This window comes from Nylanderia fulva, unplaced genomic scaffold, assembly GCF_048542155.1.
Source record: "Nylanderia fulva isolate GAGA-0341 unplaced genomic scaffold, ASM4854215v1 Scaffold81, whole genome shotgun sequence".
NCBI lineage: Eukaryota > Metazoa > Arthropoda > Insecta > Hymenoptera > Formicidae > Nylanderia > Nylanderia fulva.
The window spans coordinates 288232-314533 of NW_028190928.1; the positions used below are offsets into that span (position 1 = coordinate 288232).

Here is a 26302-nt window from a genome sequence, read left to right on the forward strand (position 1 = left end):
ATTTTGGTACCAATTTTTACAAAAATCCGTTTATAAATATGCGATTGCGTGGGTGGATGCGTGAGTGGGGGCGTAAACTTAAAAAACCCACACAGCAGCTTTCTCAGAAAAATTTGCAACATTTTTGTACCAATTTCGTGAAAATTGGTCCATAAATGCGCATGCGCGTGGGTGGGTGCGTGGGTGGAGGTGTAACACTTGAAAAAACCGCATCGTCTCCATCTCCAAAAAATTTGCAACAATTTGGTACCGATTTAAAAAAAATCGGTTCATAAGTATGCGATTGCGCGGGTGGGTGCGTGGGTGGAGGCGTAAACTTAAAAAATCCACACAGCAGTTTCCTCAGAAAAATTTGCAACATTTTGGTACTAATTTCGTAAAAATTGGTCCATAAATGCGCATGCATGTGGGTAAATGCGTGGGTGGGTGAGTGGGTAGAAGTGTAACACTTAAAAAAACCGCATCGTCGCTATCTCCAAAAATTTTGCAACATTTTGATACCATGTGTTCAGAAATATTGCAAAAAAAATTTTTTTTGCAAAAACATACTCTCCTCTGAGGAAAAAAAATAAAAATAAAAAAATTAAAAAAAAACCCACAGCAGCCACCCCCGAAAAATTTGCAACATTTTGGTACCAATTTCGAGACAATCGGTCCACAAATGCGGAAGTAGTTCGGGTACAGACAGACAGACAGACAGACAGACGGACGGTGCTTATATATATAGATATATATATATATATATATAATATATGTTAACACAGAGCCTGTATGGTGTGGGCCAAACAACTTGAAGAATAATTTTATTTTTGATAGCACTACACTTTCTGCAAATTTCAGCGTGATTGGAAAACTTATTTGAAAATTTAGGTGGATATCACTTCATAAATAATGCCCCATATATATATATATATGCATATAATCTTGAACAATAAATTTATATTTAAACTTTTTTTTAATATTAAAAAAAAAAATTAAGTATGAAATTTTAATGCAAGCAATATTTTCATATTTACTCGACACTGATTAAACGTAATAGAAAATATTTGAAATTTGCATTCATGCCAGGTGAACAGCAATGGCAGCCTAAATTTCCGGTTTCGATAACAAAACAAGGCTCTCACTTTAGAACAGCTATCATATATATTGTTCTAAAAATATCTTATAAATGTTAATTAATTCAAATTACGATCAGTACTAGTAAATTTGCAAATATAACCAGTATAAATAAAATTCAGCAAAAAAAAGAGCCAATATGTTTTTATACTTTTATATTAATATTTATCAGATTAGCGTAACTATATAGATAACTAATAAGAATATAAGACACGCACACACACAGTTTCCAATGTATATTACAAATACATAATTATAACTTGCAACGCATAATGATTCTGTAACTTCTGAAAGTCACATTCTGCAACACACACACACACACACACACACACACACACACACATATATATATATATATATATATATATATATATATATTACACTTTAAAAGAGTGATTTTCAGAAAGCTAATAAATAAATAAATATTTTTAGAGAGAAAAAACATAACATAAATAAATTAATTGTGATTAAAAGAGATAAGATATATAACTATTTTTATGTGATATAAGGCAGCTGTCTTTAACAATACCTCGTGATTGCTTTGATAAATATTTTCAATGTAACACAGAGCGATAAAACCTGTACCAAATTATGCATTAAAGATTGAAATTTGAATCAAAAAAAAAGTTCAGCTCTTTTTGTTTTGATTAGTCAAAATCTTTAATCTTTAATTTTTAATCTGATTTGATGGTATATGTATGTATACATAATTGACGAAAAATCAGAAGATTTAGAATGTGAGAATTCAAAAATAGGATAAGTAGCACACACATCTAAATTTTTGTTCAATTTGGATTTCAGAAAATTTATTTGATATTTTGTTTTTTATAATTCTGGATTTTCAACTTTTTTATAAATATAATTACACCGTTATTAATTTTTAAAATTTTTGTATGTATTATATAAGTGATATAATCTCACTTTATTAATAAATCCACATTATAAATAAATTTAAATAAGAAAGTCCAAAAAAATAAAAGAATTTGTTTATGCAAGTATATTTAGTATGTACATTGATATTGATGCTAGCTCTTGATTGCTTGTATGTATTTGCACGTCTTACTTTATCCGAAAAAAATTGTATATATGACTTAATAAGAGATCATATTACACACATAATAGCTATATTTATATTTTAATTACATATAAGATTTATAATAATTATCCTCGTATTTTGTAATTTTAAATATATTTGCATATTTATATCGATATATAGAAATTGTTGATGTAATTAAAGATACATTTTTTTTTTAATAAGAATGTTGTTTATTTGCAAAAAAGACGTCAGTAAAACAATCAATTTTTTTTAAACATTACCATTTGCTAATTTGTCTTTTGGTATACCAACTAACAAATGATTCTTAAGCGTACATGTTTCTGGAACTAATTTTGCAAAATAAACTTTATATTCAAATTGTTCAGCAAACAACTTTCTATCTGTATCTACAATTGTCATGCATCTATAGCCTTGTTTAGTCTTAACATTAAATTCTTCGTGCGTTTGATCCGCAGCATGACTTAGGAACGAGTATTCTTTATTGCCAATGCGCTTCTTAAAAATATCGCTTCGCGGATACGTTAATTGATGACAATCTTGTAGCGAGCCATAGCAACACGGACAACTCACGAAAATCGCGTTCTTTCGTATGCAACACTGAATAACTAAATCTGTAGCTAAACCGCAAGCGTGTAATGATGTACCGACATCGAAATCTCCTTTGAAATAATCTAAATTACATTGGCAAAATTTTACATTCGTCAATTTTAATCTTTGGACCCTCTTCTTAGCTCTATTCAAGGATTCTTCTTTATTTTCCAAGAGAATAATTGTGCAGCCAGGCAATAAGTATGCTATCAATATTCCTAAATGTCCACTACCTGAACAAAAATCTACGATGACGTCTCCCGCTTTCGCTAATTTTAAAACGGGTTTGCATAAGTTTTGCAATTGCTCCTGCTTACGCTGCAGTCTGGCAGGTGGCAATGAACCGCCTTCTGGTGTTGCGTCAAACGGTACCTCAGACCAATTCAAGTTTATTTCCGTACCGAAAGGTTCGGCATCGAACTCCATTGAAATATTTATGTCTTCCACTAATTGCAACGAATGTTCTATATCTTCTTGCTTCGTGTATGCGCAATTTCTGGGCTTGTACCGTTTAGGATCACTTTTGTATAAGCTTTCATTTACCACAGCTGGAAATGTATACTCAAGCGTACTTAAATTATGAGTCTTTAACAAAGGTAAACAATTTAAACATTTTATTATGAATTGATCCGTCAACATCCTATTGTACCATTTAACTGTTAAGGGTACCAATTTTAGCATAGTTTTATTTGAATATGTATTCAGTAGAATGTGCATACACACAAATATGATTATATCAGCTAATGTAATAAATGTCCCTTCCGCATATGTATGTTCCAGCAAACCTGTCTCATTCTGTTTAGCTACATTAAGTGCAGCAAATTTTTTGCACATTGTATACTTGTATAAATTATGTAATCTAACTGGTTGAGACATGTGACGTTCAAATCTAGCTAAGCTAATAGGTAATTCAGGTCTATCTAAATTTTTTTTATCTAAAGATTTCAATGTTAAAATTAGATCAACCTCACAAAATTTAGTCCATATGCTCGCCTCTGAACAGGCCATTAAACAAGATCCTTTAAATCCTAATAATTTGTTACAATAGTGCATTGATTCTGCACTTACATCCTTAACAATTTGCCTCAAGACTGTACACAAACCAGCTACATAGCTGTTTTCATTTATAATAATATTTGGTAATTCACACAAGCTTGCATAATAAGGTATTTCATTCATATTTATAATCTCATAAGCAAAATTCGAAAGATTTATCTTATATCCTTGCTCAGATAAGTCTTGCTTGATCGGTATCAGTTTGATATTAATTAAAGATTTGCAATATTTTATGATAAATAGAGTTATTATCGTTTCTATTGGTGCAAGACACGACTCTGCTATAGAATATATCGCTAAATACACTTCACTCATTTTTCAAATATACAAAGACACACACATATAAAAATATAAAATATACAAGTTCTTTAACTTTTAACAATATTTATACACTAATTCGCAATTGTTTCGCTACTTTTCTAATCATTCTCTGTCTTAATATATTCTCTCTCCAATATGTGCTAAGACAAGAAATGATTGCGGAAGCAAACATAAAACCTTCAAACTTCCAAAATGTTCTTTCTTCTAGCCAAGCTATTTTGTCACAACTGCAATGTAAAATGTATACATGTGAAAACATGGCATTGCTATTAAATCTTATCAATGCGCTTTACCTTCTTGTTATCGTTTCTCCACTTTTACACTTTAGTACTTCCTTATATCTTGCATGAATACAAACGCCAATACTTTCGCTGGCAATCTCAAAAGCTGTACACGGATGGCATTCGGATATTATTTCATACTCATCATTCGAAATGCAAGAAGAATTATTTTCAAAATTGTCAATGTAAAGCTTATTTGAGCTGCTTGTCCAGTGACTCTCAATAATTAATGCCAAAACTGTTAATCTGTAAAAACTAAAACTATTAATTCTTATTATCAGATTTTACTAATTATATGATTTATTACTGAGAAATTAGATTAATTATTTAATAATTATACTTTATATTGTGTGATCACATTAATGTATCATTTTAATACATTTTATACATAAGTTATAACTAACCCTCCTAAAAATGTAATACCTAGCAGCATTCGTTTCTTCGTACAAGATTCAATCATTTCCAATTTCTATTTCTGCAATCCAATTAAAAAAATCCAAATAGGAATGATGGTACAACTTGATTTTAGACAACTTTTGGAAATTCTGGAGGATTCACACCTTGGCCACGGTATAAGCAAAGAATATAGACGAGTACAGGGGGTCGATTGTGTATCTCAAAACCTAGTGAAAATGACAAAAGTGAGCATTCAGTTGATTGGCTAATTTTCACTATAGTGAAAACACGAAATATTTCACGTGAGATTATTCGACAAGAATTATTGTGTCGAATAATGTCAAAATGTGTCGTATATCCTACTGCATTATATGTTATGTAGAGTAGAGCGCGATTAAAATACGTATTAAAAGAGAGGACATTACATTATACACCAGAATTTGCTGGTATGTAAATAATTATAGTGCATAATTGAGATAAGAAAAGGTATTTTTTAAATCTATTCTTTACAGCTCTAATTGTAAATGCATGTTGTGTTTTACATAACATTGCTTATAAATGGAGAATTCCATTAAATGAAGTATATTTGGAGGAAGAAGGAGAAGTGCCGATACCATTTAATGATATAAATATAATGCAAGCAGAAGAAGTACGAATTAAGAAATATTGTGCGATGGTATTTTGAATAGGATATATATATATATTATATATATATATATATATTTATATATATATTTATCACATAAATTGTATCACATAAAATTAGTACATTTCATAATCTTATAATAAATTAATAATTAAGATTATCACAGTACATTTCTTAACTTCCCAGCAAACACAGTATATAAATGTTATATACTTAAGCATGTTACATGTAACGTATATGTTAGTTGTAATTTCCCACTCATAGATGTAACATTTTTAATATTACATATATCACATTGTAGTTATATTGTCATTATATCCCAAGATAGCACTGACTTATCAATACATCAATGTGCTATTTGGTATATAATTACAATATAACTACAATGTAATATATGTTATATTAAAATGTTACATCTATGAGTGGGAAATTACAACTAACATGGATGTTACATGTAACGTGCACGTTATATTATCTGTTATATTCCGTTTTATTATAGATATGTAACAATTATATATCGGTGTTTGCTGGGTTTATAATAAAAGATTTTTAAACACTACTTTTTTATTAACGTATTGTTTTATATCAATTCTCATAACACGTCGCGTCAATTTTATTCAAGCATGTTCAAAAATGTATCCGGCCCCGACCGAAATCCGAATGTTTATTCATAAAATTTAACATAATTTCTTTTTGTTTCTCTGTAACATTCATTCTTATTCACACCGTTCAAACTGCAGAGGTTATAAAGATAAAGGTATCACTGAAACATATATGCATGCATATACGCTTTACGGAATGTTCACTATGGTTTGTGCTCCCGTGAATCTAGGGATATCGTATTTTCATCTTGCTCATAGCCAATCGCGTGTATTTCTTCACGTGAAATGAATGTGCGAAAAGTGAGAAAAATCGACACAAATAGACAATCCCCAGAAGCACGGTTCTCGATATCCCGCGAGTCGCACGAGCTGGGGTACTTTGCTATAGTTTACGTCACGTATACTGTACTGAAATGCTATAAATAGTATATATAGATTTTGACCAATAGAAGCGTAGACAACCTAGTGAATCTCTCACTTTTGTGATTTTTACCTCGTGAGCAAACTTACCCAAAGAACCGTAATAAGTACCCAGGGCGTCGATTGTGTAACTTTTTCTAAAGTAAAATTTTTCATTTTTCACATTTTCACTTTAAAAAAAAATTACACAATTGACCCCTAGGGTACCTATTACGGTTATTTGGGTGAGTTTGCTCACGAGATGAAAATCACAAAAGTGAGAGATTCACTAGATTTTGACCAATAGAAGCGTAGACAACCTAGTGAATCTCTCACTTTTGTGATTTTCACCTCGTGAGCAAACTCACCCAAAGAACTGTAATAAGTACCCAGGAGGTCGATTGTGTATCTTGGGTGAGTTTGCTTACGAGATGAAAATTACAAAAGTGAAAAGATTTACTAGATATCGACAAATGAAACCGTGGGTACTCTAATAAATTTCCTCACTTTTGTAATTTTTACCTCGTGAGCAACTCACCCAAGATACACAATCTACCCTCTGATCGATTCTGTAACTTTTTCTAAAGTGAAAACGTGAAAAGTGAAAAATTTGGCGGAAATGTTTCACTTTTTACATTTTCACTTTAGAAAAAGTTACAGAATCCATACCCAGGAGACCGAATTTCTTAGAATTTCAGTGGTGGGGGTAAGTCAAAATACGGTGTGTGTCACGTCCGGACGATGGTTGTAACATCCCGTCATTTTTTCGAAACCGTATTTTTGTGCGCTATAAATCCTTCTGAATAATTACTTAAGAAATGCAATTGTGATTCTCAATATTACTATTATTCATTATTCATAATTATTGGGACGATTTTACTAACCGCGTTAACATATAGGGTCTTCCTAGTTCTAACTAAGCGGCTCAGCCAATCGGACAGCGTCACTAGACCACACCGAAGCGCATACTTTCAACCATACGACTAACTGAACCGCATATAGATGCGACACTAACATGTTCGAAATTAAGAAACAATAGAACTTATGGAATTATAACATAATAATATAAAATAATTATAATATTTCAAATACTTGAATGATTGATAAGATGCTTCAACCACCTTTAAAAAAGGGGCTTCTAGCCTTGATAAAGTTATTATGAAGATTCCATAAATCTCTAGCTATGCCTAATATGAGAAACGCCATTTTATCGGGCGTTAACTTGTCAATTATATTCACGAAACTGTACCTTCTAAATTATTGAATAATTTCAAGAATTTAAGATTTTAAGATCTAATCTATAATAAATAAATTACAGTAAGGTTTACGTAAATATAACTATATAAGAGAAAGAGCATATATTGTATCATGTAATCGAAATATATAATCCGAACTCTCGCCGCTACATCGTGGAAATGTAATCGTATAATTTAGAAATTCTCAGCGCCCCGCTTATATATTAGCGACAATTTTCTACCTTGTAATTTATTCCTCAATTTTAAGTAATATAAAATAAATTATATGAATTGTATGATTCCACGTTCGTAAGAAATAAGCACATCTATGCGCGAACTCTCTGAAATACGCTCTTTAAAATAATCATGTTGATTGAATTTATATCCGTTAGTTTTAAGGCGACCTAATTCTCAGCTCTTTGTCGGCCGAAAACCCTCGCTACTGTTCGACACTTCTTGAAATCTGTATCTTGGCCGAATCGTTATCCACCCTCTCCCCATACCGTATCGCCTCGATATCCTACGCGCCGAAGCCCATATGCATGTCATAAATTCTGCCTCTATTTGGAACTCTTGCTCTCCTAGACATTCCATTGGCTCTCCTCCTTTTTTTTCCACACATATCACTTGCACCGATGATCTCGAGATACAGTTTATGAAGGAACCCCCACCAAAGGGCGCAAAGTACAAAGACTTTTTCCGATTTTGATGGGTATATAAACCCTGCGGTCCCAGCATCTGCGCGGCATAATTATACACGGCATATTATACGACACATTAGATACTGCATCTCATTGTGTCACTCTTTTCAGCCCTTTCTGGCAAAGTATCTCTTCCAATTAATTGAAGCCATTCATGTCTTCTTTCTTTATTTTTCGGAACACGAAATAACCGAAATCCTCTTTCGCTGCAATTATTGCAGTCTTTAACACAACAACCTAGCATCTTGATACCTCTTATTTCTTTTCATGTGCGAAGAAGATTATAACAGGTTATAAAGACTGCACTTAAAGTAGAGATGATTTACACAATGTATACACTATCTACACTTTTCGACACCATCTTGACTCCCATGTATCCATCGACATATAGAATGGACTGAGCATCGCGATGGGTAAGCGCGCGCCTGCTTTAGAGTGAGAAGTACTACATCTGAGGCCTATGTTTGTCTCTCTTTTTGCAGGGCCGTCTAAAAAAATTGCGGACCATGTGCATTTTTCTATGAAATGTGTAGTCAATAGATTTTTTTAGAATTTATTTTAAAATTTGTTTTAATATATTTAATATATTTATAAATAAACAATAAATTTGCTTTAATTTATATTATATTTATATTAATATTTTGAACACACTCTTGCATTTGGACTAATCTGCTTGATGTTTAATGCAGATAACCACAATTTCTTTATGTGTTCTTTTTCTGGAACTCTGAAAATAATGATAATGTATTACTAGCTTTATATTGTATAATTCAATTATTATTATATTACAAAATATTTAAAATAATATTCTAAATATCTCTTATTTGTAAAACGCATAATCTAACCTAACTTTTTATAATTTTACTTTACACAATTTTTATTACATACTATTACATATCTTAATTTTATTATATAATATATAATTTTAATATATATTTAACAAAACTATGCAAGTTACGTATATATAATATAATTATATACAGCTTTAAAACAATATGTTTAAAGAATGTGTTACAATAATGTCCTATAAAAAATACTTTTAATGTACTTACTTATGCATCTGTATATCCTTTTTATTTTTATCATACGTAATTTTGCACACAAAACACCTTAAAACCATTTTTTAATTTTTAAAGATAAAGATAAACGTTTCACGTTATTCCAAAGCGAGTAGGCGAAGGTGAGGTGTCAAAAATTTAATGCTATGTTACTGCTAGAATTCTGGAGGGGGACGAAATAACAAATCAGAAGCTTGCAAGAGAGACAAACATAGGCCTCAGATGTAGTACCTCTCACTCTAAAGCAGGCGCGCGTTTACATATCGCAATGCTCAGTCCATTCTATATGTCGATGCATGTATCTTATGAATTGCGTTATTTTGTAATCTAGTGACTTTACCCGCAAAAAATAGAGAGCGCCTTCTTTTCTCCCTAGCCTAGGCGTAGGAAGAGAAAAGGAACCATCGTCCGGACGTGACAATGTCCAACGCTGTTTTCGTCTTGCACGTACAGCAAATTGACGTGTCTGTCTTTTTTTTCTCTGAAAGACGTAGCGGGACAATGTTGTTTTCGATGTTGTACACATTTACGGAGATATTGTTTGCAAGTTCAAACTTTTTAATTTTATTCACAGTCACTAGAAACTCAATGTTCTGAAGATTCAGCACTGTTGTGTAATGCGGATAGGAGGATTCTCGACCCGTGTTTCTTTCAGCAGAGTAAAGAGCGGCCACCACTGACCATGCAAAACACGCATTGTCCGCTGATCGCACATTAACCACCGCTTTCTTTGTCACAATTTCTCGCGGTAATTTGATATGACATCCCGCGCGCATTGGATTGTACTTATTTATATTCACAGTTAATTCGATTATTCGCGACAATGCCCAACCGCTATCCCGTTCCTGAAACTCTTCTAGCGATGCTAGCGTGGGCTCGATAACGCGGCGCTCGTACCACTCGCGTAAATCAGACGTGCAAAAGAGTTCAAAGTTTCTCGTATTGACACTTTTATTGGCACGGTTATCACCAGATACAAACTCGCCGTTGAATACAGTGTTCACCTTTACACTGATGTGTCTCTGCAACACATTTTGCACGTTCTCAATTACAATGTCTTTAGCATTTTCCAAAAATTGTTGCGGTTCGATATAGTCTGCATTAATTACCGCACCGGTCAGTATACGACTCTCGAACGCCGTATCGATTTCGCGCCAAACGAGTCTTTGCGCGTTATTGTTGCCGTCGATATTGCCACCGCCACTCTATTCACCTATTCACCACCAATACACATATATCGTCTCTGCAAGCGTACCTTTACACCCTAGAGTCGCACTATTGTAGCCACCATAGATTGTCTATGTCCAATCGAGAGTCGCGGACGCTTGACACGGTTGCATTCTTCAAGCTGTGCGATAAATTCGTCGCATTGTTGCAACCATTCAAAAAATTCGCCCAAGGTGACGACTTGGCGAGACCACTCGAATAAATTGCGCTCAATATGCTCTGCGTTTTCCATGTTCTTTTTTTTTTAATCACTATTATGCCACTAACGCAAGAAAGTAATCACTAAACTTTTTCACCACTGCATCTATGCATTCTCAAATCGTACTATGGCTTGACGCGCTCTCATTCTCCTTATATATATTTCATCTAATTCTGTATCCTTTTTTAGCAATTGGTGTATCCTTCCCCCCCCCCCCCCAAAAAAAAGATGTTTCTCTCCCGTTTATAGGAGATTTTCCGTGAGGATACAAAGCTGCCGAACGTCAGCGCTTTTACATTTGCACCATCTATAAATAACATTTTGACAGTTCGTCGCAACGTTGGCGCTAAAATCTCAATTCCCTTCCGTATGTCAGAACAATAAAATGCCCATAAAATGTGAAACAAAGGTCTTTTTATGAATTTTAGAATGCTCTTAATTAGAAATTCGAGCAGCCAAACGTTGGCACCAATGTGTTGCAATTAAAAAAAATAAGGAAGTTGTTTCTCTCTCGTTTATGGGAGATTTTCCTGCGAGGATACAAAGCTGCCGAACGTCAGCGCTGTTACACTCGTACCGCCTATAAATAACATTTTGACAGTTCGTCGCAACGTTGGCGCTAAAATCTCAATTCCCTTCCGTATGCCAGAACAATAAAATGCCCAAAAAAATGAGTTTTATGGATTTTGGAGTGCTCCGTTTTAAATTCGGACAGTCATAAACCCCTGCCCAGCGTGACGTCATCCCCCGCGCCCTCAAGATATCTCTTCGCCCCGCACCCCGCTCAGAGGATCTGAGTTAGAACCCACCTTATATCACTACTAAAATGCCCTATTCAACTTTATAAAATAAATTTCTTGTTAATTTAACAACATTATTCATTAATGTAAAATAAAAAACCTTTAAAAAAAGGTAAAAAAAAAGCGACCAGTTAAGGGCACGCCATTAACAAAAATTATCCATTGCAAACCCATGTAGAATCCTATCCTATTGCAAACCCATGTAGAATCCTATTCTATTGCAAACCCATGTAGAATCCTATGAAAAATTAATCATTGCAAACCCATGTAGAATCCTAGGCAAAATTAACCATTGCAAACCCATGTAGAATCCTATGAAAAATTAACCATTGCAAACCCATGTAGAATTGTATTAAAAATTATCCATTGCAAATTTATGTAGAATCCTACATTGCAAACCAATGTACAATAGAATTGTATGAAAAATTATCGATTATAAACCCATGTACAATCGTAACAAAAGTAATGAAATAAAAAAAAATTGCGCCAAGTAAAAGTAGAAACATGTACCAGTGGAAATTAAAGTTGCAGACATATATAGAGTCGTATAATGAATCAGTAAAAATTTAAATTTGCAAATGTAGAATCGTACCATAAAAAAACGAAACTTTTAAAAAAAAGATAAACAAGATGCCAAGTCTATGCGCCATGTAAAAAAGTGTTATAAACAAAAATGTATTTTCAAATAAAAAAATCTATTAATTGACAAAAATTTATGTTCTAAAATTAATATCTCTACAAAAAGTAATGTCCAAAAATTGCGCGAATAAATAAACATTTCTATAAAAAATTAAAATTTAAAAATTTATGCGAATTTAAAATTAATATAAAATAAAAAGAAATAAAAAAATTTTAGTTAAAAAAACTGGGCGCGCTGCTAAGTTTCAAAATTACAATGCACCTTAAAGTAACATTAATTAATTTAAACACAAAACATATTTTAACTGCAATGAGTTTAAAAGTAACAATTTAATTTTAATATCATTAGAATATTATTTAGCAGCGCGCCAAATTTTTTTAACTAAAATTTTTTTATTTCTTTTTATTTTATATTAATTTTAAATTTGCATAAGTTTTTAAATTTTAATTTTTTATAAAAATGTTTTTATACAATTCTAATTTTTAATACAATTCTATTGTACATGGCTTTGCAATGTAGGATTCTACATAAGTTTGCAATGGATAATTTTTAATACAATTCTACATGGGTTTACAATGGTTAATTTTTCATAGAATTTAAAAAGGGTTTGCAATGGTTAATTTTTCATAGGATTCCACATAGGTTTGCAATGGGTACGATTCTACATGGGTTTGCAATGGTTAATTTTGCCTAGGATTCTACATGGGTTTGCAATGATTAATTTTTCATAGGATTCTACATGTTAATGTTACTTTAAGGTGCATTGTAATTTTGAAACTTAGCAGCGCGCCCAGTTTTTTTAACTAAAATTTTTTTATTTTTTTTTATTTTATATTAATTTTAAATTTACATAAATTTTTAAATTTTAATTTTTTATAAAAATGTTTATTAATTCGCGCAATTTTTGGACATTACTTTTTGTAGAGATATTAATTTTAGAACATAAATTTTTGTCAATTTATAGATTTTTTTATTTAAAAATACTTTTTTGTTTAACACTTTTTCACATGGCGCATGGACTTGACATCTTGTTTATCTTTTTTTTAAAAGATACGTTTTTTTATGGTACGATTCTACATTTGCAAATTTAAATTTTTACTGATTCATTATACGACTCTATATATGTCTGCAACTTTAATTTTCACTGGTACAAGTTTCTACTTTTACTTGGCGCAATTTTTTTTTATTTCATTACTTTTGTTACGATTGTACATGAGTTTATAATCGATAATTTTTCATACAATTCTATTGTACATTGGTTTGCAATGTAGGATTCTACATAAATTTGCAATGGATAATATTTAATACAATTCTACATGGGTTTGCAATGGTTAATTTTTCATAGGATTCTACATGGGTTTGCAATGGTTAATTTTGCCTAGGATTCTACATGGGTTTGCAATGATTAATTTTTCATAGGATTCTACATGGGTTTGCAATAGAATAGGATTTTACATGGGTTTGCAATAGGATAGGATTCTACATGGGTTTGCAACGGATAATTTTTGTTAATGGCGTGCCCTTAACTGGTCGCTTTTTTTTACCTTTTTTTAAAGGTGAGTTTTTCGAGATTATATCATTCATTTTTGTATATGATAAGCATCTTTAAATAAATAGGCAAAGAACCCGCCACCACCCCCGTCATATTTCAAAATATAACGGTCCTCTTTGCTTCATATAGATAAAAAAACTATCTTGTATTTTAAGTAAAAAATATTTTTTTTGCACTTAACGAATAATGCAGAATGTAAAGCGTTGTCATGAAATTGCTAATATATTACGAAACCTTTTTTTATATAGGACTGATCGAAATACAATATTAAATGATTAAATAGTAATAGTCATAAACTTGATATTATAAAAATATATTTTGGAAGAATTTTATAACTACTTTATTTTATATCGAATTAGTATTATTTATTACCTATTTTTTTAAAAATATTATATAAACATCTTTAGCACCTCTAGGCCACTGTCTCTTTTTTACTTCAGAAATATTTATAAAAAATATTATTGAAAAAATCAATATTAAAGGTTATATTGAGAAACGATTAGAAGCCAAACAAATTGTACGTTGGTGCATATGTATTAGGAAAAATTATATTCGCAATCTACAATCTTAGACAAATTAACTGCGCTATGTGGCGAATCTAGACATACAGCCTCATCTGAAAATTATTTTATTGAGTCTACATATCATCATGATGTAAATCCATTGGAACCTTTGATAATGAATGTAAAAAAAAAGTAGTAAACATATTACCATTAACAACAGAACAAGCTAAAAAATCTTGGTCGTGTAATATTTCAGACTATAAAACTATTTCAAAATACGACGGTCCTCTTTGCTTATTATAGATAAAAATAACTATCTTGTATTTTAAGTAAAAAATATTTTTTTGAACTTCACGAATAATGCAGAATGTAAAGCGTTGTCATGAAATTGCTAATATATTACGAAACCTTTTTTTATATAGGACTGATCGAAATACAAGATTAAATGATTAAATAGTAATAGTCATAAACTTGATATTATAAAAATCTATTTAGGAATAATTTTATAACTACTTTATTTTATATCGAATTAGTATTATTTATTACCTATTTTTTGTAAAAATATTATATAAACATCTTTAGCACCTCTAGGCCACTGCCTCTTTTTTACTTCTGCATCATCTATTTCGATCCAAATATTAGATAATCCTTCTCTACATATGCTTACATAATGACCTTCATCGGTGCACGAACTATCATAAAGTATAGCACTCATCGTCTTGTACAATTGTCCCGCTATTAATACTTTAGTTGTTGGAACAGCACATAAATTAAATTTGTTTTCTGCTTTTATTAATTTACCATCTTTTGCTAAAAATATTATTAAACGAATAACAATTATTTCTCTTGTTAATGTTACTTCATTTTTAAATATTTGATCAGTTCCAGTACAATATTCACATGATTCGTTGTGTAAGTGAAACCAATGTGAAAATGTATAATTTAATAATTCATTAAGATTACAACTTTTTTTCTTTAAATTATCAAGGGAAATTGAAATAGCAATATTATTTTCAACCATAGTTTTTGTATTACCACATGTTTTGCATCGCTTGGTAGAAGTTACTTGATGTTGTATCAAATTTGTAATGCAATCATATTTTTCGCAAAGTGCCGTAAGAAAATCGTACGCGTTTCGTCTTACCATACTCGAAAAATATTCTCCTAAACATTGCCGTATTGCATATGTATTTAGATTTCGCATTCCATTTTCATATCGATGCATTAATATACGTAAAATGTCTGTTTTATCGCAATTAATCAACTGCTGCCTAATAATATTTAAATGTAATAAACATTGCAATACTGTATTTGCATAACATGAAATCTTATCTGTATTCTGAAAACCACGTATGATCCAAGCAGTGCTTTGAATTCTTTTATTTGAAACCATATGTTGAATTTTTCGATCTGAATTTGATTTTTGAACAGAAGTAACTATTTTTGGTAACGCCCATGGAACATCTTTTACTTTACGACAACGTTCTTTTGACACAGCAATCATTTCTGCTTTCGGATTGTATATCTGTTTTAAACGATTATATTCAATAATAGCTTTTTCGTTAGCTATTACTGCTGAAGGATCAAAGTTTATTAAATTCACTCCTTCTAGAGATGTTACTCGCGACAAGGCAACATAAATTTGACCACAACTAAATACAGAGTTGCCAATATCCATAACAACACTTTGCAAACTTAATCCTTGGCTTTTATGAATAGTGATGCCATAACTTAAAGATAATGGAAATTGTTTTCGAATCACATACGCTCTATCCAATACCTGAAATTTAGCCGTTACTCTTTCAATTTCATATTCTAAACCTGATGGTAAAAGAAGTTTAATCTTTTCTACGTCATCAGTAGATGTTTCTCGTACAATTGAAATTACTTTAGCAATTGTACCGTTTACAAGACCCAAACTGGCATCGATGTTACGCCGAATCATAACTTTTGCTCCAATTTTAATTGTAATTTGTTTTGAAAGTCCAGCTGTTCGAGAACTATCATCATCGTTATTTGACAATACTTTTAATACTTTCTTTTTTACATATGTTGTACAATCAATCGTATCTTCAGCAATTAATAATATTTCTTTGGAAGTAATGCGACTTAACATTGCATTATTAAGGACATCACACATATTACAAGTAGGAAATAAACAAACAGTGTCCGATGATAAACTGTTAATAAAATCACATAATTCATTTAATCTAGATTCGAAAGAATCAGCTTTGAAAAATATTTTTCTACTCTCTAGAATTTTACAATCAGATTTTGTCACTAAACCAATACGAATTCGCGACAATAATTCACGGTATGAATTATCTCCTTGCTGACGCATATTGATTATCAATTCATCATATTCAAATAATGTAATCCATAAATTAACAGCATTTAAAGAACCAAGATAATTAGCAATTTTTTTATCGGATAAATGTGTAAAGATAAGATCTTCGCGTACAGGAGGCAATTGAAGCAAGTCTCCGAATAAAAGAATATGCTTTCGACCAAACCAACCATCATCGCAATCACTAGTATCAAATATCTCAGATAATCTAAGATGAATATATATTAAAGTCAAATTAGATATCATTGACACTTCATCAATTACGAAAAGAATAACATCTTTAAGATCTGTTCGTAAAACTTTTAATACACAATCAGATAATTGTTTATACTTATGAGTTTGACCATGTTCAACAGGTAATTGAAGCAATCTATGAATTGTCAAACCATCTATATTAAATGCTGCTATACCAGTAGGTGCTGTTACAGCAGTATCTTTGTTGATATTTTGTTTTATCCAGCATTTAATAGTCTTGATTAAGAAACTTTTTCCAGTACCACCTTCTCCGCTAACATATAATCGTAATATTGATTTATCGGACTCTACAGCATTGGTAACTTTATCAAATACTCGTTTTTGATCCGTATTTAATTTCACTATCATGTCAGATACATCAATTTCTTGAATTGCTCTATCACCAAGATCTTTAAAATCTTGCATTGCTTCACCAGCCTCTATATTTTGAATACCTATTGCATTTTCAGGATCATCCTGAGACTGCTCTTTTTTCAAATCGTCATCTAAACATTGCTGAACTAACTGTTTTGCAGTTTCAAATGCTTTTTGCAATTCTTCTAATTTTTCATGATATTGCAATGCTTCTACAAGATGCAGTTTTACTTTGTGAAACGATTCGGTATAAGTATCGCATTCATTTTTAAGATCCTCTAATTTTCGCCATGGTTTAAACATAAGCAATAACGCAAAGAAATAATTTTCAGGCTGTGTATTAACATTATATCTAAAATGATTAATAAGATATCCGCGCTGTCGCCGTTTAAGATAACAACCATTACCTATTTTATAATATTCAATAAACTTATTTTTCGGTTTGATCTTTGAGATATCGTACCACTGTGCAAATTCATAAAGAGACGTATTTTCTAATTCGTTTGGTCTATGTGGATAATGATCATCTGTCAAAGATTGATAAAATATATCTGTAGATTCAGGATCAAGAGCTTCAATTTCTTTACGATTTTTTAATTTTCTATATCGTATTTGATTAACATCTAACCATCTGATGGTTGTATTTCGATCAGTTCCATACAAAGGAATACCTAACAATGTATCAGCAGCTTCGAGAGCTCCACATTCTCTATTATTCGTAAATCGCAAAGCAATATTCCAAAGATGACTCGCTAATGATTTGTTTTTGTTATCCTTACTATCAAGAATATTCTCAGATAATTCACTTTTTCCCGCTTTATTCATATATTTAGTAACATACCAGGTTAGCAGCGATGATTTTTCACCAATAAATTGTATATCCATATTACCTTCCCATGCAGTAAGAAGAACAGGATTATAGTCATTTATGTTACCTTCATTATCTGTTCGAGGAAGATCGTAAAGTCTACTTTTATGTTTCAATTGTTTTCTACCGGCTATCGAAGTTGCCACATCCCTGATATTCAAAGTTTCAGTAACGGGACGAGGAAATCCAAAACGACATCGACGAATAACTTTACGTCCTACTTTTTTAGAACGAAGACAATAATCATTATGTGTATGTCGCTGATGCGTATCAACACGTCTGTACAACAATGGCGAAATATTTTGATCCGGTATTGTGCAGCTTATATGTTGTGAAATAAATTTGGAAACTTCCTCAATAGTAGATTCACCGAAAATTGGTGCATTTTTAATCCAAATTATTAAGTGAAAATGTTGTATACCTCTACCTTGATATTCTCGTCGCCAGAAATAGTGCGTTACTTCTCCAATTGGATGATCTTTAGATCTAATAAAGTCAAGCATTGCCCGAAACTTATTATCGAGAAACCTGGATGTTGATACTGGATCTCTAACAACGAGTGCGCTAACGCTTAAGGAAGCGTCATGCCATTCATTTACTTCACGAATATATTCACCTAAATCTTCCCACAACCACTCACTTGGACTGAGTGTTAAAAACCATGTCGCAGGTCCATAATGCTGCGTCATACAATTTAAATCATTTCTCGGTTTACACCAATATTGCTCCGTATTTCGAAGTGTGGCAAATATTGTACTCAAATTAGATTCCAACAATTCTTTCGACATTGCGTCTAGGTATTCTGCAGCTGTATAACGAAGTCGCGGATTAGTTACATTCATTTTATGAAAAATTCCACGACTTAATTGACGCATATTTGCATCGTTCAATAAATAAAATACATATTGTAGATTTAATCTATACTGTGGATGTTTAGATGTCAAACGACATTTAATAAATTCATGATCATGAAGTTTAACTTGTCTAATCTCACGTTGTCCATTAATACCAGAAGAATATAAATCTGGAAAACACATTAAATCTAAATGTTGCTCACGATTGTTCAGAGGCAAGTCATGAATTTTTAACATTTGATATAAAACTGTCGCAGTTTTATTTGCTTTCTTTTCATATAAGGGATAGATGGTATATTGTTCGTAATAACCATCGTTTTCAGCATTAGTCACTTGAGTCAACATTGCTTTCCGTTGACCTTCTAACATATCATTTTTTATCTCTTCTATCGGATCATTTAATAATTCAGTCTCATCATCAGCTACTTCTGCATTACCTTCTGTCTCATTTAATAATTCAGTCTCATCATCAGCTATTTCTGCATTATCTTCTGTCTCATCTTCTATTTGAAATTCTGAATTTTTTAATATTGGTAAACGTAAATCATTGTAATCATTTGGCAATATAATATGAGAATATAAATTATTGTTGCGCTTTAACCACGTTAAAGCGTCAAATACTTTTTTAACATCAACTACCTCTTCCCAAATAATCTTTGATTTTGTCGGGATACCTCTAACTAATATATATAACTCATGATTAATATTTATTGGATCAGTATTAGAACATAATTTATTCAATGTCTCCTGTAACGGAAGTGGTAAATGAAATGTTCTACCTTTAACTTTTGATACCATTTGTCTTTGAGGCAACTTTTTATTAATAACAGTTCCCATTTTAAGGACAGTTTGAAACGCTTTAGCTCTCTGTATAAGAATTTTTTCGAATGTATTAAGAGATGATATTACTTCAGGCACCTGATTTGTAAAGAGATTATTTAAGACGCAGTATGCAGGCATTAAGCCTTTACTAAATTTGCCTGCACAATAATTACATATATATTGCGCATCAACTTTTTGTTGTTGTACATACGTCATTAAATCTTTCCAAATTTTAACATGTACTTGTGTCTGTAGACTATTGACTTTAGAAACACTTTTTTTATAACACAATCTCTCGCATGATACACAAACATGTCGTGGTGTGTCCACAGTGCGTTTAGTCAATGCTTTAAATGCTAAACGATATTTAAACATAATATCATCATCACTCAAAATTGTATCAATCCGTTGATGTCTGTACATATCTACTTTCTCCTGTGCATAAGTCACAATTTCATTCAAAGTATTCATATCAGCATTATTTAAAGCATCATCTAGATTTTCCAACTTTCTATAAAAATATGTAAGTTGATAAATTAAACGCTTTATATATCTTACTTTTGGAAAATGAGGCGATAATAATTGAACTGGAAGAAACATTCCTTCGCAAAGTGTTATATTAATATAACAGCTACGCGTATGACCCAATTTCTCATTTGAAATTTTCATTGTACATTTATGAATATTTTGCATAAGTTTTGGTACATTTTTTAAAGTACATGTATTTACGGTTTCAAGAAAATTCTGATAACGATCAATTAAAAGCGGATCGTTAATTTTACAGCTTGCAGTATTACACATCAGTTTTGGTTCATTGTTTAAGGTACATGTATTTATGGTTTTAAGAGACTTATGAGAACGGTCAATTAAAAGTGGATTGTTAGTTTTATAGTCTGAAATATTACACGACCAAGATTTTTTAGCTTGTTCTGTTGTTAATGGTAATATGTTTACTACTTTTCCTTTTTCATTCATTATCAAAGTTTTCAATGGATTTACATCATGATGATATGTAGACTCAATAAAATAATTTTCAGATGAGGCTGTATGTCTAGATTCGCCACATAGCGCAGTTAATTTGTCTTCGATTGTAGAACAATCTGCGACAAGAGTCAAATACACTTCTGATTTCTTTTTAATCAAACTTAACATTTTGTATATATTGCGAATATAATTTTTCCTAATACACATGCACCAACGTACAATTTTTTCTGCTTCTAATCGTTTCTCAATATAACCTTTAATATTGATTTTTTCAATAATATTTTTTATAAATATTTCTGAACAATTACGAAGTTTTATGGTATTCTTCGAACAGAATTGTTTATACTTTTTAGTAATTTGTTTAGCAATATTAAAAGTTTTTATTTCAAATGTAGATTTTGTTTTGATTTTTTGTCTTTTTGTCTGATAATATCGCTTATTATAAAGCCATTTGCGATTAGAATCCAATCTTTTTTGTCTATCTCGTTCATATTCAAAGTTTTTCGAATAACGCATACGCTTTTGTGCGCGTTTATTTTCTAAATCTTGTTCATATCGATATCGAACTTTAATGCGTTCATCTTCTAAGTTACGTTGATATCGATTACGCTTTTTAGCGCGATTGTCTTCTAAATTTTGTTTATAACGATTACACTGTTTAGCGCGATTATCTTTTAAATTTCGTCTATATCGATTGCGCTGTTTAGCGCAAATGTCTTCTATATTTTGTTTATAACAATCACGTCGTTTAGCGCGTATATCTTCTAAGCTCTGTTTATACAGATCGTGCTGTTCAATGCAATTATTCTTCGAATCTTGCTCATAAAAATCATGTTGTTTAGCCTGATTTTGTTCTAAATCTTGTGAATAGCGTGCACGTTTATTTACACAATGATTTTCCAAGGCATGCTTCTTAGTTTCTTCATAAATATCATTGTTTGTTTTCATTAAATTATTTGAATTATTTTCTGTTAATTGAAATTGATTATTAATTAACTCTTTTTCAAGTTGGTAAATATGACGTTGCTCTTCTAACCGATTCAAATATTGTCGTTCCGTCTTATATTGACGTATAGTACGTTTACGAGATGCTTCAATCTCTCTTGCTTTTATTACTGCTAATGGAAGCACCTTTTGAGAAGCATATTGTGGATTTTGTGGAAAATGCTCAATAACATTAGATTCAAAAATCTTAATTAAATGCAAACGCATTAAACTATGATCATATTTTATTTTTTCGGGTTTAATATTGAATAACAATGAAATTGCAAAGGCTATTGCAAAAACTCCGCAATCGCTACTGTTTGGTTGGTATTGTACAGTAGGAAATTGGATAGAATTTTTTTCGAAGTTATATGTTGGAAATAATCTTTTCAAGAATTGTTCATGATGTCTATGCAATTTTTTATTATTTAATGAATCATAAATAAATATATTTTTTGTATCATAGTAACTGCACACCCAATGTCCATCTGATGGACCTGACGAACTATGTAATATTTGTATATGTTTTTTATCAATTGGCATAGGCTGAATCGTATCAAGAAGTTGTAATCGCCATGTTTCGACAGGTCTATAATCCGAAAAATTTTGTAATAAATAATCAAAATGTTCCATATGTTTATCAGTTAACCATTCACCTCGAACAATTATATTTTTATCCTCAGGAGATAAAATTCTATATATTTTTGTCTTTATAGACATTTTTATTATATATATATATATATTTTTTTAAATATGTAATAATTTATCGGCGCAAAGCAGCCACTCTTTATCGGTGCAAAACAGCCACTCTTTAAAGGCGCACAGCAGCTCCTTTTCATAGGCGCACAGCAGCCTTGTATGGGCGCACAGCAGCCACTTTTTATAGGCGCACAGCAGCCACTCTTTATAGGCGCAAAGCAGCCACTACTTTTAGGCGCACAGCAGCCTTGTATGGGCGCACAGCAGCCATTTATTTTTAGGCGCACAGCAGCCGTTTTTTGAAAAACACAACAGGCGCACAGCAGCCTTATAATTTTTTTCTTTTCTTCTTTCTTTATCTTCTTTTCTTCTTTCTCGCTCTTCGTTTCTTCTTTCTTGATCTTCTTTTCTTCTTATTGATCTTTTTTTCTTCTTTTTTTCTTTTGATCTTCTTGCACGTCTTCTAAAACCATAAAAAACTTACCTTTTATAAAAAAAGGTAAAAAAAGGCGACAAGTTTACGTGCTCATGTGAAAAAGTGTTATACAAAAAAACAATCTTTTTAAAATACTATAAAAAAAATGCTATAAAAAATGTCATTTTAATTTTATAAAATATATTTTTATTGTACAAAATGATTAAATATTTCTAAAAAAAATAATGATATCAAAAATTACGACAAATAAAAACCTTTATACTATAAAATCTTTTATTATGATTATTTTATTACATCATTTTTGTCATAGAAATCTTTTACAAACAACAATTAATTAAACATATGACTCATATATTGTAACACAAAAAATTATATAAAAAAATCAAATGTGACGAACGATTTATGATTTATGAAAAGAGAGAGACCGAGAAAGAGACGGAGAGGGAAAGAGAGAAAGAGAGAGAGAAACGGAGAGACGGGGAGAGAGAGAGAGAGAGAGAGAGAGAGAGACGGAGAGAAAGACGGAGAGAGAGACAAAAAGGGAGAGAGACAGTGAGAGAGACGGAAAGAGAGAGTGAGAAAGACGGAAAGAGAGAGAGAGAGAGAGAGAGAAACGGAGAGAAAGACGGAGAGAGAGAGAGAGACAGAGACCGTGAGAGAGACGGAAAGAGAGAGCGAGAGACGAAGAGAAAAGAGAAAGAGAGAAAGAGAGAGAGAGAGAGACGGAGAGAGAGAGAGAGAGAGACCGAGAGAGAAAGAGAGAGAGACATAGAGGGAGAGAGGGAGACAGTGAGAGAGACGGAAAGAGAGAGACTAAGAGAGAGAGAGAGACACCGAGAGAAAGAGAGAGAGAGAGAGAGACGGAGACAAAGAGAGAGACAGAGAGAAAGAGGGTAAAGAGAGAAAGAGAGAGATATGGAGAGAGAGGCGCAGAGAAAGAGAGAGACCGAGAGAGAGACGGAGAGAGAGTGAGAAAGACGGAGAGAAGGAGAGAGAAAAAGAGAGAGAAAGAGAGACGGAGAGAGAGACGGAGAGAAAGAGAGAGACAGAGAGAGAGGGGAGAGAGAGAAAGAGAGAGACATAGGGGGGGGGGGAGAGAGAGAGAGAGAGAGAGAGAGAGAGAGAGAGAATTTATTAATGAACATGAAGAGCAATAAATTAAAATTTAAAAAGATAAAATTGATATAAACTTAATAATTATACACAGTACACAAACGTAATACTTATTTCCTGTAAGAAAATGAAAAAAATTTATTCATTAAAAAATATTTTATTTTGACAGACTTCGTAATTTCGTAATTAAGTATTATATTAGGCCTATATTTCCTCCTATGTAAATATATTAAAAAAAATAAAAATAAAGTATAATTTATATTGAAATTTTAGGAACATTTTATAGCAGAATATAATTTTGATAAGATGAAAAAATGTGTTTGAATTTATTATAACATTTTTAATAATTAACTGAAAATATTTAATATTTAATTTTATAAAAATGTATATAAGTATTCAATTTCTCAATTTTTGCTCTATGTTCTTTAAATTATCATTACTTCAAATAATAGAACCCGAATATAGAAAAATTTAATATTTAATCTAATTCAATAAATTCAATAATAAATTTTATGCATTTATATTATTTGTATAATTTCATATTTTTGGAGAAGTAAAATTATAACGTGTTAGGTCTTCTGCATTTACTTTAATAATTGTTTTCAACTGATCATTATATTATTGATTATATTAAGTATAGGCCGTTCTCGACTTTTGCTTAAAAATATATATATTCTGCATTAATTTATGATTTATATATTCTTTATATGATATGTCATCGGTAACTTAAAAGATTTTTTTTACACACTACATAATTAAAAAATTTTTTTATCAGCAAAAATTGTTTTGCAATTCTATATAAGCAATGTATAATCTAATACTTTCTTGTAATGAATATGCTTTATGTGTTTTTTTATATTTTTAATTTGAAATGATTCTATTAAAAAAATTTCTATTGTTTGTTTTATAATAAATATTATTTACATGTAGCATTTTTTACAAACTGGTTTAAACTGCTTTAAATGTGAAAAATAATCATGATTATACTATATCTCAAAAATATTCAGCAAATTTTTATATGAATTTTAATTCGATATGGATTAGTGATGTTGATCGAATCTATTGTTGATGGAAAATGTAATATAAAAATTTCTTCTAAAGATGATATATAATATATTTCCTGTATTGTGTGTCTGTGTTTTCTTTTATTTTAAAATTTTTGAAAGCAGATTTTTAAAATTGCTTTATCATAGTGTTATTATTGTATTCATTAGATTAGAAAGAGAGACCGAGAGAGAGAGAGAGAGAAAGACGGAGAGAGAGACGGAAAGAGAGAGACTGAGAGAGAGAGAGAGACCGAGAGAGAGAGAGAGAGAGAGAGAGACGGAGAAAAACAGAGAGAGAAAGAAAGACGGAGAGAAAGAGAGAAAAAGAGAGAGAGAGACCGAGAGAGAGACGGAGAGAGAGTGAAAAAGACGGAGAAAAGGAGAGAGAAAAAGAGAGAGAGATAGAAAGAGAGAGAGACGGAGAGAGAGACGGAGACAAAGAGAGAGAGGGAGAGAGAGGGGAGAGAGAGAGAGAGATTAATGAGCTTTTATTTAGCTTTCTCAGCTATTTTCTTATACAGTTTTAACATTTACATATGTAAGATATGCGCTTTTAATCTTCTTTTAAATAATTCGAGCCTATCGCAAGTTTTAATTTCTACTGGCAGGACGTTATACAATATACTTCCTTCATAAAACAAACTTTTCTGTGCACTCCTTGTTTTTCGAAATTGAATTTCGATATTACCCGCTTGTCTTGTTTCCCTATCGCATTTGTTCCCTACTATTTGTAACTTATCTCTTAACTGAATTGGTAACAGGTTATTCAATATCTTGAAAATAAATATACATATATTATATTGTAATCTTTGTCTTACTGACATAAATTGCAACGCCTCTAGCATGTCTTCCACTTTGGTGTATCTATCACATTGAAGTATTATCCTCATAGCTCTGTTTTGTACCTTCTGCAGTTGGGTTATCTGCGTCTCCCCCATGCCTATTAATATCGTCGCGCAATACTCAAAATGAGGAGCTATGATTGTCTTATATATAATGCATCTAGTATACACTGATATGTAATTACCTACTCTATTTAAGAAACTCGTTTTTTTACCTATTTTCTTTAACATATAATCACAGTGATCTTGAAATCGAAGTCTGTCATCGATAATTATACCTAGATATTTCATAGTCTCTACACGCTCTCTCTCTTTCTCTGA

At 31.3% G+C, this 26302-nt stretch overlaps 3 protein-coding genes and 1 long non-coding RNA gene across 4 annotated transcripts; all 4 read right to left on the reverse strand.

The window, feature by feature from the left end:
• Positions 1-2271: 2271 nt before the first annotated feature.
• On the reverse strand, positions 2272-4204 carry Gstcd (glutathione S-transferase, C-terminal domain containing). Its single transcript, XM_029303409.2, has one exon. It carries the CDS (start codon positions 4130-4132, stop codon positions 2423-2425), a length of 1710 nt encoding a protein of 569 aa, XP_029159242.1. The 5' UTR covers positions 4133-4204; the 3' UTR covers positions 2272-2422.
• On the reverse strand, positions 4161-5037 carry JTBR (jumping translocation breakpoint protein JTBR). The gene is made up of 3 exons (XM_029303411.2): positions 4824-5037; positions 4432-4665; positions 4161-4365 (listed from the first exon to the last, which is right to left on the reverse strand). The coding sequence occupies exons 1-3, from the start codon at positions 4877-4879 to the stop codon at positions 4203-4205; spliced, it is 453 nt and encodes a 150-aa protein (XP_029159244.1). The 5' UTR covers positions 4880-5037; the 3' UTR covers positions 4161-4202.
• Positions 5038-7805: 2768 nt separating this feature from the next.
• LOC146719939 (uncharacterized) lies at positions 7806-10473 on the reverse strand. Its single transcript, XR_014926298.1, has 2 exons — positions 9451-10473; positions 7806-9125 (listed from the first exon to the last, which is right to left on the reverse strand). It is a non-coding gene; the product is annotated as an uncharacterized LOC146719939 (long non-coding RNA).
• A 4433-nt stretch (positions 10474-14906) lies between these two features.
• Positions 14907-26077, reverse strand: LOC146719940 (uncharacterized). The gene is made up of 5 exons (XM_085489378.1): positions 25958-26077; positions 25828-25912; positions 21380-21721; positions 20781-20977; positions 14907-20675 (listed from the first exon to the last, which is right to left on the reverse strand). Exons 1-5 carry the CDS (start codon positions 26075-26077, stop codon positions 14913-14915), a joined length of 6507 nt encoding a protein of 2168 aa, XP_085345504.1. The 3' UTR covers positions 14907-14912.
• Between the last annotated feature and the right edge of the window lie 225 nt (positions 26078-26302).

What these genes read in the sequence shown, in the direction of transcription:
- Gstcd (XM_029303409.2), bottom strand. Translation starts at nt 4,132, where the DNA reads ATGAGTGAAGTGTATTTAGCGATATATTCTATAGCAGAGTCGTGTCTT.
- JTBR (XM_029303411.2), bottom strand. Translation starts at nt 4,879, where the DNA reads ATGATTGAATCTTGTACGAAGAAACGAATGCTGCTAGGTATTACATTT. An exon ending in GGTATTACATTTTTAGGAGG is followed by an intron (nt 4,666 to 4,823) that starts GTTAGTTATAAC and finishes TAGTTTTTACAG; the next exon opens with ATTAACAGTTTTGGCATTAA. An exon ending in GGAGAAACGATAACAAGAAG is followed by an intron (nt 4,366 to 4,431) that starts GTAAAGCGCATT and finishes TTTACATTGCAG; the next exon opens with TTGTGACAAAATAGCTTGGC.
- LOC146719940 (XM_085489378.1), bottom strand. Translation starts at nt 26,077, where the DNA reads ATGGGGGAGACGCAGATAACCCAACTGCAGAAGGTACAAAACAGAGCT. An exon ending in TAGGGAAACAAGACAAGCGG is followed by an intron (nt 21,722 to 25,827) that starts GTAATATCGAAA and finishes GCTATTCACAAG; the next exon opens with ATTTAGAACAAAATCAGGCT. An exon ending in AAATAAACGCGCACAAAAGC is followed by an intron (nt 20,978 to 21,379) that starts GTATGCGTTATT and finishes CTCTTGTCGCAG; the next exon opens with ATTGTTCTACAATCGAAGAC.